The 17740-nt window shown below is 38.3% G+C and overlaps 1 protein-coding gene across 1 annotated transcript; it reads right to left on the bottom strand.

The window, feature by feature from the left end:
- Positions 1–15302: 15302 nt before the first annotated feature.
- On the bottom strand, positions 15303–16409 carry LOC128667333 (uncharacterized). The gene has a single exon (XM_053736992.1). It carries the CDS (start codon positions 16407–16409, stop codon positions 15303–15305), a length of 1107 nt encoding a protein of 368 aa, XP_053592967.1.
- Positions 16410–17740: the final 1331 nt, after the last annotated feature.

The raw sequence follows: 17740 nt of genomic DNA, 5'->3' as shown, positions 1-17740 counted from the left end.
TACTTGAAGTATTAAAAGATTGTCTTGAGATTATATTATCAGTTTTTTTGAATATCACGCGCGAGTGAGATCATTATTTACATGCCTTAAATTATCTTTTGCGTTTACGATAAAATTATTGTTTATACGATGCTATTATTATTTTGCTTTGTATACACATACACGCATTATTTTTGTAAGTGGTTTATTATTATTTTATCTTTGATATTGTTTATTTGATTATGCGATATAATTGATTATTCAATTTATAATTTAAAATATATTTGAAACAAATGGTCATCAACTCGGTATTAATTAAAATTTTATTTATTTACTTTTTTCTAAAATCTGAAGCTGCTATCCTGTATTTTAATTTTATTTTCATTTTCATTCCTCCGTTTTATTTTACTTTTTTTAATTGGAATTTGTTCGTGGGGTACACGAACTGGCGCCGAACAAGGATTTTTAACCCAGCCTGAGCAGAGCTGAGTGTCCAGGGAGATTCGGGATATCTCCAAGTGGGACTTTTAGTTTGGTATTATTTTTATTTGCAGTTTTTCACCAACGGAGGACCATAACGGCTATTGAGCACCAACCACACTCCGCTGTGGGACTTGTAAAATAGAAGCGAACGTTATAGATTTAAATATAACTTGACATTACCGTACATGACATAACAATATAATAGATATTATATGACGAAAAAAAAAAATAAATTTTTTTGTCAAAAAAATTTATTGAAACAGTTATAATTTTTTAATGCTGAAAAAGTTAAATTTATATTTTTTCAAAAAAATAGATACAATGATAATCTATTATTTTTCATTCCGCAGATATATGCTTAGAACTTCAAAAAAACAACAAATTAGATTATAAAGGGAAGTATAACCCCAAATGTCATATCCGACTTGGGGTGTATAATTTTTTGAAAAATGACAAAAGACCAAAAACTGACGACTACCGGAAGAAAGCAAGAGAAAGAGCTGCTAAACAGAGGGAAAAAATACGAGAAAAAAAAGAGCAAGCAAAATAACGACAAGACAAGGAAAATAAGAGACCTAAAAATAAAATAGATACTTTAGAAGTATATCAACCTTATTCATGTTTATTAACCCGGGAAAAAATGTTTTTATAAAATTTTATAAAATTTTACAAAATTCAAGTACTAAAATTTTATACTGAAAATGGCCTGGTAAAATTTTAAACAATTTTATAAAATTTTATACAATTTTGTAAAATTTTATACAATTTTATACAATTTTATAGAATTTTATACAATTTTATAAAATTGTATAAAATTTTACCAGGCCATTTTCAGTATAAAAATTTATAAAATTTTATGGAATCGTATGAAATTTTATAAAACTTTTTTAGCCCATTCTTGGTATAAGATTTTATAAAATTTTGTAAAATTTTATAAGACTTTCTTAGCTTATTCTCAGGATAAAATTTTATAAAATTCTGTAAAATTTTACCAGATAAACTTTCGTGCAAAATTTTTATCAAATTTTGTACTCAGAACACTCAAGTAAAATTGTAAAAAATTTTATGAACTTATCTGAACTTTTATCAAATTTTCTCCAGCATGATATTTTATAAAATTTTATTCAATTCTATTAAATATTTCATTCAAACTAACGTGATGACATTTTGTAGAAGACTGCCAGTTATATGCAGGAATCGCGGCAAAAATGAATTAATTGGATACATTTTTTTATTAGTTATAAATTTGGAAACTTTTTTTTAATCAAATAAAGAAAAACTACAGTTTTACTATAAATTTTTTAAAGTCTTAAACTTTTAATTTGTTTTCTAATCTTAAATGTTTAATAGTTCTTATATTTTAAATATTTAAATAGCTTTAATTTTTAATTTTCATTAAATCTTTTCACATTTAATGTTTTCTTAATTTCTAAGTATTCTTATCGATAAGTTTTAGTAACAATTAGCAATTGTTAATCTTAATTGTCTTTTTATCTAAAAATATTTAACAACACTTTTTAATCAAAGATAGTATTTGCACTAATGACTTTGTTTTTGTTAATAGTAATGACCTGTTCTACACGGAAAAAAACGTATGACACTTATCCCCATACTTTGATACACTTATCGAATTGAGTACCATAAGTATGGCATGTGACGCCGTACTTATGGTACTCAATGCGATAGTGTAGAAAAGTATGGTAAGAAACGGATATATGTATCTTCCGTGCAAGATAACAAAATATTTTGATAAATAATGTCCCTTTTGAAACTACATTACGGTAAAAAAAACTTACTCCTCCTTCACATTGATAGTCTTTCTCAAATAATTGTGTGACATCTAAGCCGTTAAAAGAAGTATAGTCCTTGTTGACAGGAACAGTACTATCAACTGCAAGTTTATCTTCTTCATTCAAATTCTTCAAGTGAACCTATATAATTTATTAATTATTCAGCAAATTTCGTTTAACTCCTAGTTGATAGGAGCTAAAAATAATTTTTTTTTTAATTTTCTATCTTATCGGCAAAATTACTATTACGTTGTTCTTGTATTTAATTGAGATTTTAATTTTATTTAAATTAGTTAATAAAATTTTGATACGGCTATGACAGTTAGAAATCATTTCATATTTTTGAAGTGGGGGGGGGGGAGCAATATTTGAGAATACCCTAAAGTATATTATTTATTTTAAATAAATTCACCAGTCTCGTTTGTTTAATATGCGAAATATTATTTATTCAAAGTTTTTTTTTTTATTAATAAATACTTATTTTCATAAATGCAATATATGTTTCGAATGAAATTCATAGGGCTTTATGCTTCAAAATTTCTTTTCTAAGAATTTAAAGGCTTGGAATTTTATATTGTCGTCACAAAAAATTTCAAATGTTTAATAAAAATTTGATTTAAAGTTGGAATAAATTATTCGTGTAGTTAACACTCACCTTATTTAAAAACATAGATTTATCATTTGAAGAATCATCGGGCACATCTGTCCCATCCGAACTGGATTCAAGTGAATCCGCAGATTTTTTTTACTTTTTTCGGCTTTGATGGTTCTGGTTCTTTCTATATAAAAATAAAAAATCGTATATTGTATATCATGCGAATACGAGATTTATCATAAGCCAACTATACCTTATCAGCTTTTGTTTTTAAAAATTCATCTCTTTTCATTTTTTTATTCAGTAGCTCAGGTGAAAGTGTATCTGATTGCTTCGCATTTCTTTCCTCGTGTACTTATTGTAGATGGTATGGTTGTATTCTGTGGTTTCTTGTTCTTAACCAATTTTTTTCAGATTTTAATTAACTCTGCTTCTTTATCTACAGAAAATAATAATTAATTATATAAAAAAAATATTAGATTTCTTTTTTAACATTTATTAGATAAAAAAATAATATTTTATTATAATTTCCGGACCTTATTTTAATAAATAAATAAATGAAATATTACCTGAAATCGCCTTCACAATTCCCAAGTAGCTGTTCTTACTAAAAAAACCTAACCTCTTCACCAACACAGATTTTTTTTTCAGGTACCAAGACTAAATCATTCTCTTCAATAATTATCAAAGAGTTATCCTCATGGCATTCAATTAACATTAGCGACATTTTTATTTATTTTTTTTCAGCAGCTCAATCGTAATGATATAAATATATTTCTTACGAAAAAAGTCACCCTGATAATAATTATTTTATATATATTTGATACGCGTGGAATGGCTTACTTGCATGACTGATGGCGTCGCCTTCTGTGTTATCCCGCCAAAAACACTTTTTTATTATTTTATATTTATAATTATATTAATATTAACTATAACAATAAAATTTACCGGAATGTCTATATATATATATATATATATATATATATATATATATATATATATTAGGGATGAGATATTGAAGAAAAAAACATCGGTATCGGAACATCGATAGTTTAAATATCGATAGGTATTGCTCATCCCTAATATATATATATATATATATATATATATATATATATATATATATACAGAGATGTGAATTATTTGAAATACATATATTTGAAATGCAAATACAAAATGCAAAATACCCATTTTTATTTTATATTTAAAATACTTTTTTTCTAAATGTATTTTGTATTTTATTTGAAATACTCTATTTAAATATTTAGTATTTATAAAATACAAAATAGTTTTGTTGCATTTTTAATTCATTTTTCCAATTTTTTTATTCTTAAATCCATGATTTCCTTATTTATGAACTGATCGTGATCGTAGTGTTGTCATTATCAACTAGAACAATAATGTCAACATTGCGGCCCGTGCGAGCCAGAAAAAAAAACATTGCGCGTCAGTCAACTGTCAAACCATCGTCAAACAAACTTGAGGTCAAAGGCGTGTTCGTGTGTTGATTATTAGTTTTGTTTGTGATTTTTCTCAGTTTTCTTCGCTTGCTGGATATAAATAATTAAAATGTAAGTAATACATCACTTTTATAAATAATTTGTAACTAAGCATCAAGTAGTTTAGTTAAGTACCTAGTTATTGTTATTTTTACTAGCCTAACCTAAAATATAATTTAACCGATATCGAACAACGTTAGTTGATCACAATATCGCATTATTCGCGCCCATTCGATGTTATTGCTTAATTCATGGATTTTACGTGTTTATTAAAATAACACATTTATTTACCAACCCTTAATCTGCACGATAAGCTATTATTTATTATACACTAGCTTCTTACGACAGACTTCGTCCTGTCGTAAAAAAAGTTAATGTGGCCGTTGAGTTTACTCAATTTCTTTATTTTATCAAGCACCATTCTTAATTTTTACCGAACCTCGAAAGAAAATAAAAACGGAACCCTTATAGGATCACTTTGTTCATCTGTCTGTCAGCCTGTGTATGTCTGTACCAGCCGTTTACGCGTGATGATGCCGTGTCCAAGGGATTCATTTTTATATGTATATTGTAGGTACAGTACATAAGTAAGTGATATATAACCTCTTATTTTTTCAGGGACAAGAACATTCCATTCATATTAAAACACTTCTTCAAAGACATTACGAATGGTCCTGGAAGTGACGTAAATATATCTGGAACTTGCAAAAAGTGTTCGAAAACACTAAAAGGAAGTTTGAATTCTACACCCAACTTTTTGAACCATTTAAAAGTAAGTAAAGCTAAAAATTTTAATTGTATTTTATTTTGTTAAACAAATTATTTTGATTTCAAAACTGATTAGCTAATAAATAGGATTTTATTTAATATGAAATAATATAATCGCAGATATTCTATGCTTTAAACTATTAATTATACTTTTGCAGAGAAAAGGACATGCTGATATATTAGCAGAGTACGAAAAACTCAAAATACAACATAACAGGAAAAGAAAAAATTGTTGGTGATACTGGTGAGGGATGCAGTTCATCTAAAATATTAAAACAATCCACTCTTCCAGCCATCTTACCAAAGTCAGTTAATTTCGACAAGTTACTTGTGAATTTTTTAGTGAAGACCATGTCACCTATATCAATTGTAGAAAATGAATCCTTTAAGGCTCTAATTGAAGGTGCACAGCAATTAAGTGTTCCACCGAAAATAATGTGCAGGCAAACATGTAATAAAAAAATTGCAGAACAATACACAGAATATATAGAAAATACAAAAGAACAATTGAGAAAGGTTGATTTTATATGCACCACAGCTGATATATGGTCATCATCTAAGAGAAGCTATCTAGGCGTAACTGCTCATTGGATTGATTGTGATAAATTTAATCGGAAAAGTGTAACTTTGGCTTGCAGAAGATTCAAGGGAACACATAGTTATGATAAAGTAGCTGAGCTGATTGCAGAGATTCATTCTGAATTTGATTTGAAACTGTCAAAAATAATAAAGACTATTACGGACAATGGATCAAATATGGTCAAAGCTTTTAGAATATATGGACAAGATTCAGATACAGGAATAAGTAAAGGAACTCTTATCCAAAATATTGATGTAATGCATGATAATATTGACGATGGAGATGATGATGATAATATGTTAACCCTAAGACAATTTTCGGAATTATTTGAAGAATATGAAGAATTGCAACTGCCTAATCATGAAAGGTGTGCCACACACACATTACATTTAATAGCTTCACAAGATATGGATAAGGCTAGATCCCAAAGTAATTCATACAAAAACATTTATGATACAGCTATGGCAAAATGTCGAGCAGTTTGGAATCTATGTTCGAGGTCTCCTAAAGTCTGTGAAATATACCCAGAATCAACTGGAAAATCCCCTACTTATCCATGTCCAACAAGATGGAATTCATACTATAATTGCATTCAAGATCTATTGGCAGTCAAGGGTATCCTAAATGAAACTTTTAAGAAACTAGGATTGGCTCTTTTTAAAGAAATTGAAATTCAATTTCTACTTGAATATGTAAGCTGTTCAAAGCTTATTGCTGATGGCATCAGAAGTTTAAAAGGGGACAAAGATACTTACTATGGATGTCTTATACCAGAACTGATGAGAATGCAAAGAATTCTAAGCAGCTCGAAAATGGATAACCTTACATATTGTGATGTATTGTGTAACGTATTTTTTTTTTAACTTAATGCTTAGATAACTCGATTAAACGTACAAAAATTTACACGTAACTTATACCCAATAAATTTCCTCAAATACTCCAACTCAAAATACACAAATCGGGCTACGTTACACTTCGCCCACCGATCACTCCTCTCATTTCCTCCAGATCCTGACGGGCGCCAGCCGACTTTTATTTCCCCGGTATCGGCAACCGGTCTAAACGTACACGTAAATTAAAATCTATTATCTAAATTCTTTGGAGATGAGAGAAATGAACGGTGGTAGCGGCATGCCCTGGTGCGCTCAATATGCTAGGTTGTGGAGAGAGGGTCGCGGTTCTCTTTACGCGGAAGAAGCCGATTAAGTAAGAAGTAAATTAAACAGAATAACGAACAGAAAAACTAAATAAAACATCGTAAAGATGACGCGAGACTGCCGCGAAGGGCCTACGCGACCCGCGGTCGAGTACTCTCGGTCCATCAGACAATAAATACCTGGGTATGACATCGGGAACCTCTCGTGGACGACGAATCACAAAACTTAACACAATTCTAGATAATAATAAAATTGAAATGAACAATGCGGTAACTCAAGACGGCAAAATCACGACAAACGGCTCCAAAACTCAACAAATAGAGCCACAAGCTCCAAACGGCATCAGCCAAGGGTGTGGTCAAGGCCTATCTTTTTGGCTCTCCGAGTCACAACCACTCGCTCCAAGACCCTAAACTCGACTACTGGGTCGACTCATACTCGAGCGACTCCAAAGTCCAACTCTCAGATACCGTGGTCAGTTCTCAACTTCTGTTCTCTCGTCTCCTACTCCATTCATGTCTTCTCTCTACTACTCCCAGTCACTCTCACATTCTCGCCTGTCCATCCATTCTTCCCCCACCGCATACAAGCCGTGGACTCGCGGGTCTTCCCGCGGTATCACTCCCCGTGATATCCGGAGTTAGCGAATCTTTGGCGTCCTCGAGCATCGCAAACGAGGCCTGCCATTCCCAAATACACGTAAACGTACCCCAGCCAACTCCGGGTACCAACTCGCAGGGGCGGCGACATCTCAGTTGCTCCTCCGTGATCACCACGTCAACCCCGAGAGCTAAGCCTAGGCCTAGTCGTCATCACTGGTCGGGAGGCACGGTATTTTGGCCACTATCCGCAACACAGCTAGACATCCCTTGTTGAATCCACGCTCAACTACACAGACACTCCAAAACAGACAACATAACGTACCCATACTCGTACTCTCCACACACTTACTTCACCGCACACGTACACCATACTCTCTACTCACTATTCCCTACACTCAACTCAACACACGTACTAACTCTATCACTTTCTAACATACAGACTCACGCTTACTCCCTTTCTACTCCATCTCCTCGGCAATGTAACGTCACAAACTCCCCCCTCCTTAGAGACAGGCTCACCTGGCAAACCTTCCAGTGTCCTTGGACGGGTACATTGCCGAACTCGCGACATCTTCGTGGTCCACGACCACACAACAAACGAAATAATATTTCGATGTATTACGGTCTTACGACCGTGAAACAAAAAAAATAATTTTCGCCTGAAAGGCGCGGTATAGATCGACTAAACACACTGGAATAAATCCTGAGGTTCGTGATACTTATCGATAGGCTTATTAACGAGATTTAGCCCGTGGGACCTGAAGTTCCCCTGGAACAGGTCTCCACTCGGCTTCTAATACTACCGGGAGATGAGGTTTAAATAAACGCAATGTATCCAAAAGATAGTTTTATTTTTACACTCGCCTTCACGGCACTCTCCAGTCGACCTTCCCCCGACTTCACTGTGGCCGCTTCCACTCGTCCTCCGGCACGCAACGTCCCACCCGTTTGTCGTAGGGGCCTCGTCGAGTCCACCTCGTACGACTCTCCGGGCAGTCGGCCAGTGTCTTTTTTGCCCTACCGCACCCGTAGCAAAACTCGCCACGGGGTTTCGGACACTCGGCATATTGATGCCCCTCCTCCTTACAATTCCAGCATACTGGATGTAAGTGGGGTGGCAGCGGTGCATTCCGCCTCTTGTCGTCCCTTCCGCTCGAAGTACTGGGACGCGGGCGCTTTCCGACGGCATCCTCTTTCCGCCCTTCTCCTGATGATGCTCGGGGTCGCTTGTCCCGACCCGAGGTCGATGTAGTTGGTGCGGTACTGGTTGACGGAACGGTTGTCCGCGAATAAGTCACTTCCATCAGCGTTTCGGTGGACTGTTGCTCCGCGGCCAAGCGTGCTACGGCCCGCCGACGCCGGGCTCGGCGTGCCTGCGCCGGTGGTAGCTTTACCTTGGGCGGGGCCCTTTCTCCTTCCGGCAGGCCTGGACTCAGGGCAGGAGGTCGTTGCTCGGCAACACTCTCCGGCTGGTCCGCTTCTGGGGCATTTCCGGTATTTTTACCGCTGTCCTCAACCGAATTTCCCACCCCCATGGGCGCATCGCGGGACGTTGGTGGAGGGTTCGGTTCCTCAGACCACTCGGTCTGGGTACTGACACTCCTTATCGGTAGAATGTCGGTGATTTGTCCACGGGTCGCGTAGACGGCGCGACGCACGGTGGACCGTTCCAACACACAACCATGCTCTCCCTGGTGACCCGTGTTGACCGCGGTCACCATGATGGACTGCATGAGTCCGGGGCGGTACTGCTCCAACCACTCCAAGTACGGTAAATGGGGCCGGACTGGGTCCCATACTGGGTGGTCCTCTTCCGGTGGGATATAAATCCCCGGTAAATGGGTTGGAGGCTCGGGGAGGTCAATGAAATCCTCCGGTGTTGAGGGTCTTGAGTCGTCGATGGTAATGACTGAAATCTGGTCCGACTCCATCGCCGCGTCCCCCTTGTCGGCCACTAACATCACGCGAGCCAAATCCTCCTGGAGCTCCTCTACACTCTTCGACATCTGTAACAGGGAATGGATTAGTTTGTGGTAGCGGCATGACTAGCCAAACTATCACCAGGATTAATAAATAGACCATTGCTCTCCCTACTAATTTACGTGACCAAAAAAAAAGAAAGTCCAAGCTCTCCAACTCATACACCGTATCAGAGATACGACGTGAAACAACAAATGGTCCATGAAACGGGGTCATCATCTTAGCCGTGAATCTTTTCGCGGCTGAGGATAACACATGCTGACGTTTCAGTACGAGTCACCGACTTGAAATTGTCGATGTCGTCGGCGCAAGCTATAGTAGTGCGCCTGACGTTGGAACGCGGTCTCCAACGCATGCACAATGGACTCTCTCCACTGGTTCAGCCGTGCCATGCGGTCGACCCATTCCTGATGTGGTCGCGGAATAATTTCGACAACTCCCTCCACCTCTCGCCGAAGCGAAATAGCCGCCTTGGGCTCTCTACCAAAATTGGCAAAGGCTGGAGTGGCCCCCACCGAACTGTGGAATGCGGTATTGTATGCGAATCGGAACTCATGCAGATGCAGGTCCCATTCACGATGATCCGCCCCAATAAAAGCACGTATCATAGTCCCTAGGACTCTGTTGACTCTCTCCACCGGATTCGCTTGCGCGTGATAAGGTGGAGTGGTCACGTGCTTATACCCAACTCTCGCCGCCAGAGCCTGTAAATCTCTGTTGACGAACTCGGTACCATTATCGGTAAGTAAAACTTTCGGCACGCCCTAGCGACACATAATTAGGTCTTCCAAGGCACACACGATCTTTGCTCCAGTTGCTCGTTTAAGTGGGTATAATTCCACCCTCTTAGTGTATAAATCCTGGATCACCAAAATAGCCGTATGACCAGCTTTACTTGGAGTACCAGCACACATAACATCTGCAGCGATAATGACCCAAGGTGACTCAATAATACGTTGGTGCATGTGGCCCACGGGTGCGGCTTGCTCCACTTTACCTCGCTGGCACGCATCACACCTTCGCACATACTCCGTCACATCTCGGAACATGTTTGGCCAGTAATAGTGCAAGGCCAAACGGTGATGAGTCTTGTCCACTCCCAGGTGACCTGCTTGTGGGGTCTCATGATTCTCCTGGAGCGCTCTCTTCCTCATCTCTTTCAGTAGCACTAATTTCCAGGCGTCGAGATCTTCAACTTCATAGTTGACGGAATGATTGGGCCGGTGGTGATACATCCTATCATCTTCCACGCGCCAGTCGGGAAATCGATCAGGGGTCCGCGTGATGTCTCGACTTTTACGCAGGTACCACGGGTCTCGTACCTCCTCGAGTAGGTTCAGCAGATCTGCCTCACCCTCTGGTATTCGTGACAACGCATCCGGTACATGATGACAAGCTCCACGCCGATAAACGATAGTGAACGTGTGCTCCATCATATCCAGGGCCCATCGAGCTAGACGGCCCGTCGGATTCTTCAAGTTATTTAGCCAGCGTAGACTACTGTGATCGGTGATCACAGTAAATTCGTACCCCTCTAAGTAACAGCGGAATTTTTTGATCGACCAGATGACTGCGAGACATTCCTGCTCGGTCGTGGTGTATTTCTTTTCAGCCTCCGTGAGTGCACGAGTCGCGTAGGCGATCACCCGCTCTTGGCCATCAACTGTCTGCGTCAATACTGCCCCTAGCCCTACGCTACTTGCGTCGGTCTGGAGAGTGAACGGTAATGAAAAATCGGGACAGACTAGGGTTGGAGCTGACGTCAACCTAGTTTTTAAAATCTCGAAAGTCTCTTGCTGTTCTTCCGCCCAGTGCCAAGAAATATTTTTCTTGGTCAGCCTGGTCAGGGGTTCAGCCACGGTAACGAACTCTGGTATAAATCGTCGATACCAAGATGCCATACCAAGAAATCTTCTCACCTGCTTGAGGTTTCTTGGTACAGGGAATTCACGGACTGCCGAGGTCTTTCCTGGGTCCACTTGGACTCCTTCACTATTTACTAAGAAGCCCAAGTACCGGACTTCAGCACGGCAGAAGACACTCTTGTCCCTATTGATGGTCAGTCCAGCTATCTTTATCTTATTCAGGAACTTCTCCAGCCAGTACAGGTGTTCTTCGAAGGTCTCAGTGACAATGATAATATCGTCCAGGTATACGAAGACGTGAGGATACATTTCAGGGCCAATAAGACTATCCAACAACCGTTGAAAGGTCGCTGGAGCGGAGGTAAGTCCGTATGGCATACGCCTGAACTGAAATAATCCTCGACCTGGTACGGTAAATGCAGTAACCTCTCGACTATCTTCTGCCAATGGTATTTGAAAATACGCTTGGCTGAGGTCAAGGGTAGTAAGATAATTGGCCCGCCTCAATTGGTTTAATATGGCGGTCATGATCGGGATCGGGTACGCGTCCCGCTTAGTTTTGGCATTGACTTTCCTGAAATCGATACAGAAACGGTACTTGCCATTAGGTTTCTTGACCAAAAAACTGGACTAGACCAGTTGCTGTTCGAGGGCTCGATAATTCCGTTCTCCAGCATGTAGTCGACTTCCTTCCACATGATCTCGAGAATGGCTACCGACACTTGGTAGTGGCGCTGTTTAATCGGCTCACACGTACCGACATCGATAGAATGCAGGGTTAGGGTCGTAATTCCGGGCTTATCAGTGCTAGTAGGTAGGTGGAAGTTCAGAAAATTTTTTAATCGAGTTGCCTCGTCCTCGGTCATCGTTTGCAGACCGTTGCATACCATCACCGCACATGGGCGAGTCCCAGGGGTGAAAGTGTGCACGTTAGATGGACAATTTTGGAACCACCAAGTCTTGGACGAAAAATCAATCGTGATTTTAGCTGCTCGAAGAAAATCTAAACCCAAGACACATGGTTGGGTCAAAGACGGCATCCAGTAGAAGCGATGGCTAATCTGGCGGTCTTCAACCCCCACACTTACATCAGTGGCACTACAAACTCTTACTTCCTCTCCAGTAGCTACTCGCACCCACCTAGGTGGGGTTGGTACACTGGAGATTCCGAGGTCAGTGAAAAGGGCGATATACTCAAAGCCTATAAATGTTTTACTGGCTCCTGAATCGACAAGGGCTGGAATCTGGACTCCCTGAATGTCCAGATTGATATAAAGGCAGGGGGTGCTTCCAGTGAGCTATCTAGACCAAGGATAGTCTCTGGCGGGATTGTCGAACTCGATATGCCGGCGGGAGGGATATTTTTCGACAGCTCGGTAGTCGTGGATGTTGCTGTCGGGTCAACATTAACCGCCGCTCGTTTCCCGAGTTACAGTGCGTGCACTGAGCTCGGGTGACTCCTGGGCGCGACAACGGTAGCAGAAAAGTCGTCACGGCTCCGTACACATACGATGCCGGTGACCATTCTTATTGCAATTCCAGCAAACTAGGTCAGCCGCGCGTCGAGTATCTCCCACGGGAGCACTCGGGGCTACTCTAGGAGCTGGTGTCGGTACCGATCGAAGGGGTTCCGGGAGAACTCCCTTCGGGAGAACTCCCTTCGGGACTTCAGACATCCCCGGGGAACCGTCTGGGGTACTTCTCGGGTACGACACATTCCGAGGTGTGGCGGAGGAATGTGGCGAAGACTCAAAAGTCTTCCGGCGTGGCAGATACCACCGTCCAGTCATGAGGGCGTCCAGTAGCTCCACTGGTGCATCCTCATCGTGCTCCTCCTCCTTCGCATATGGCTGGTTCAAGAGGGCCCGCCGGTGAGTTTTATTACGCCGGGGTCCCGCATATGCGAAACTCGGACACATGGAGTCTTCCGGCAATGGTGGCGGCTTATGTGCGACTGCACCTCACAAGATTTGCTCTTGCCGGCCCGCCATTACCTCCAGACTATCCAAAGTCATCATTTCCTGAAGCGGAATCACCAAACGATAAGCAGGAAGCAAGTTCCTGTGAACGTGGACTACCCGTTCCCACTCCGACCAGGCCGGGTTGGTCCGGGCAAAAAGGCCACACATGCATGCGATAAAATCGCCCACAGGCTCATTTTCGTCCTGTGTTCAATTCGTAATCTCCAGTCGCAGTGCGATCTGGTAGTCTGGGTCGGCAAAACGCTGATGAAGAGCGAGTTTTGTTGCCGCCCAGGTCGCGAAATCTCCCACATGGGCCCGATACCAAATTAAGGCAGGCCCAGTGAAAGCAAACGGAAGTGCACGGAGGAGATCCGCATCCCGGATGGGTAGCAGTCTCTGTCCTTCCTCGACACGAGTTATGAAATTCTCGACGTCCTCGCCCTTGGTCCCCCTAAATGTGAGGTTCCATCTCTTCAGGGCGGTGAGGACCTCGGAAGCCGACAAATGTCTTTCTCGGTATTAATTATTTTCTAATTATCTTAAATTAATTCTTACAAAAAAAGCTTATTAATATTATTTAAATCAATAACAAAACGCGATTCTTAGACTTTATTTATCGCTTCTTATCATTTTTATGCTACTACACCTAACTCTAATGATTAATTTATTATTATTAATAATGTTATATTATTTAAAATAATTATATATTATTTATAATAATTATTAGACTTAATTCTGACTTGAAGTCTAAAATACGATTTTTATATTACCTCACGTCTTATATTTTTAACATGGGCGAATGGACACGTGCAATCCTTTTAGCCTCACGTTCGCAGAATCGCGTGTTCGATTCCGCGGCTGGATCAGATTTTTTTTTTAATTCGAATTTTTTTTTTCTTTGATTTGTTAATTTTAATGACACAGATTTCCACATCACCCATGAGGTACTGTGTATCGTGATGCGTTCCCATTTTTTTTTATGGTGGGTCCCCCAGAGGCCTATCAGCCATAATATAAACTCGAAAACTCAAAGAACGTTAATAATTTTTTTAAATGATAATAAAATTAATATTAAATTGCATAGCTTAAAGCTGTTGCTTTCTTATAAAATAAAAAAATGATTAAAGCTTTAAATAGCAGACTAGAATCGATTGTCAGAAGTAAAGCTGAAGGCTCTAATTTCTTCTTAAAATAGATAAAGTAATTAAAGCTTAAAAAACTAGACTAGATCCAGGTGGAAGAAGAGCTGAAGACTCTAACTTCTTCTTAAAATAAATAAATTAATTAATTAAAGCTTTATAAATCAGACTAGATTCAGGTGGAAGCAGAGCTGAAGGCTCTAACTTCTTCTTAATATAAATAAATTAATTAAAGCTTCAAATATTGCACTTAATACTTAGCTTATATAGCTTAAAGCTCTAATTTTATAATAGAATATATAAAATAATTTTAGTTTTATATATGGATGAGTAATAATCTAAATCAAAATTTGAAATAAAAATTTTTTACAATGGAAAAAGCTGAAATAAAGTCGACAATTAATATGAAAATAAAATAATTAAAATTTGATGAATACACGCGAATAAAGAATGAAAAAAGTCGTTTTCCACAGTGGAAAAAGCTGAACAAAAGTCAACGATTAATATGTTAATAAAATAATTTCAATTTGATTAATAGACGCGAATAAATAATCAAAATAATAGTTATCCAGAGTGGAAAAAGCTGGAAAAAGTCGAAAATTTTCACGATTTATCCATTTCCCAATCGTCACCACTATCATATGCCTGTAAATTCATTCGTTGAGACTGGGGCTTCTTCTTTTCGGCATACAATTTTGATGGTTGCATCATTTTTACTAAATTTTTGTCGATTGACATTTCTTTCGCACTTAATTTTTTCGATTTGAAGTTCGATCTTATAACGCAAAGCGAATTCAGGCGTAGTTGATCTAAACTGTTCCTTTTTTTGTTTTAACGTCAGTAATGATAGAAAAAGCCCTTTCTGCTGGAGCATTCGAATGAGGAAGGTCTCTTATGATACTCAATAAAACCCGCAAAGTTGGAAACTGTACAGTAACAGATGAAGACGAAAAAATTTTTTACATTGGGAGCGAACTTCATTAATGACTGATTCAGGAATTTCTAATTCTAATTGGCTCCTTAAATAATCTTCGCAATCGGTTCCAACATCAACTTCAGATTCATCACGGTGGTTCTCAATGGATTTTAAGTCAATGTTTATAGCCTTAAAGATTGTAGGATCCAATAAATCTGGTTTCATAAACCTTTGAAGTACTTCTTCGAACAATTTCTTTGAAGAAGGTTGTAATTTATGGACTAATGTTTCACTGGATTGAAACTGTGCATTCATATTTTCCAAAGAGTCAAGTGCAAATTTTAAAAAAAGCAGATATGCTTTTGTCACGGGATTATTCATGATATTAAGCAATTTTGTTGCAACTGCAACATTATTCATAAGAGATTGTTCGGTCAAATAAGAAAGCATCGCGTCCCAATTATCCAAAATCCTAGAAATAGCGATTTGACGAGACAACCACCTTGTCGGAGCAAATCGCAAAAGTTTAGATTTTTGATTAAAACCCTCCTGAAAAACAGCAAATTCAGCTAAACGTTTAGGACTACCATTGACGGAGTTCGGAATTCCTGAGATGATTTCATCGATTTCAGCTGGAATCGCAGCTTTGCAAGCGTCTCTAGCGATTAGCGCTAAAGAATGACATATACATGGTATTGTCAAAAGATGTGGAAGACGTTTGGTTAAATGCTTCTGGAATGAATTATTTATACCAACCATCACTGGTGCATTATCACAAGCAAGTCCAATTAAATTATCCAGGGGAATTTTATTTTGTTCCAAACCATTTGTAAATTCCTCAAGAAGTATCGTAGCACAACAGTCGGTGGCATCAACGTGAATTAATTGTATTAACTTAGTCCTTATCATCAAAGAATCTGGATCAACATAGCGAGTCATCAATGTCATCCATTTGTCGTTGGTGTTATCAGTAGTCTCGTCAACATAAGCTGAAAACTTAGATTTTTGGAAAACTTCTACGACTTCTTGTGTTTGTTTAACGCTGACGACGTTGTTGATAATTGCAGTAACTTTGGTTCTACTTGCACTCATATTCTGTAAAACAGCAGGTTCTTGACCAATGAACTGGAATAAATGCAATAAGTCTCCAGCGATTGACAAGGGTAGATTTTTTTTCACCTATAAAAGTCGCAAATCGAATTTCAGCTGCTTTAACACGATCATTTAAATCCAGTTCAGGTGAAGATGAATTGGCATCGCTTGGTGAATCAGCACTGAGATTCGAAACACAAAAATTTTTTAGGTGTGAATCAGTTTTGGCGTGCCGTTTTATTTCAAAATTTCCACAAGAATAGTCTTGATTACAGATGAGACAAAAAAACCTAGTCGGATCTTTTGGGACATCTGTCACCCATTTTTTCCACTCTAGATTTTCTTCTAGCCATTGGTGTTGAAATTTTTTTTCTCTCGAGTTTCCTTTGGATTTTTTGGCAGAAGGCTCTGGTAAATCCATGTTTCAGAAATGACTAGATAACACCAATGTTACGCTGATAAAAAAAATCGAATAAAGAAGAAAAAAAATATATATATATATGACACTGCCGTGGAATTGAACACGCGACTTGGCGAACGCGAAGCCAAAATAACGACCGAACGTAAAAAAAAATTATATAAATAATAAATTAAACTAATAATATTTAATAAAATTATTCAATAGATAAAAAAAATAATTAAATACTTATTTAAATACCTGAGGCAATTGCTGAAATTCACTGGATCCATCAGTCACTAACGGGTTAAATGCTCACTGAGATATGACCATCGCAACATTAAAAGCCTACGATTTAACTCACAGATACATTACACACAATAACAGCTTAGAAATACACATAGAGCGAACCAATGAGAACATCATTAATAAATGACGTATATCATCGTCAAATTCCGCGAAGCAACGGTTTTAAGACTGCATGGACCTTTGGCGCGCAAACAAACGAAACGTCGACTGTTGATCAACATCAGTGTCGAGGATAACTTTCGCGCGCTTTTTAATGTATGCGGAGATTTTAATTTCATATTAGGAAAACATTAAAATATAAATAATACGAATAAAAATACACATAACAAAATAAACAATATATCTGTAAATTTAAAAAAAAAAATCTGATCCAGCCGCGGAATCGAACACGCGATTCTGCGAACGTGAGGCTAAAAGGATTGCACGTGTCCATTCGCCCATGTTAAAAATATAAGACGTGAGGTAATATAAAAATCGTATTTTAGACTTCAAGTAAGAATTAAGTCTAATAATTATTATAAATAATATATAATTATTTTAAATAATATAACATTATTAATAATAAGAAATTAATCATTAGAGTTAGGTGTAGTAGCATAAAAATGATAAGAAGCGATAAATAAAG

The sequence above is a fragment of the Microplitis demolitor genome, chromosome 2 (genome assembly GCF_026212275.2).
Source record: "Microplitis demolitor isolate Queensland-Clemson2020A chromosome 2, iyMicDemo2.1a, whole genome shotgun sequence".
Classification (NCBI taxonomy): Eukaryota; Metazoa; Arthropoda; class Insecta; order Hymenoptera; family Braconidae; genus Microplitis; species Microplitis demolitor.
The sequence above is the reverse complement of the archived record's forward strand: the minus strand, read 5'-3'. Positions and strand labels throughout refer to the sequence as shown.

Coding starts and splice junctions, on each gene's coding strand:
- LOC128667333 (XM_053736992.1), bottom strand. CDS start 16,409: ATGAGTGCAAGTAGAACCAAAGTTACTGCAATTATCAACAACGTCGTC.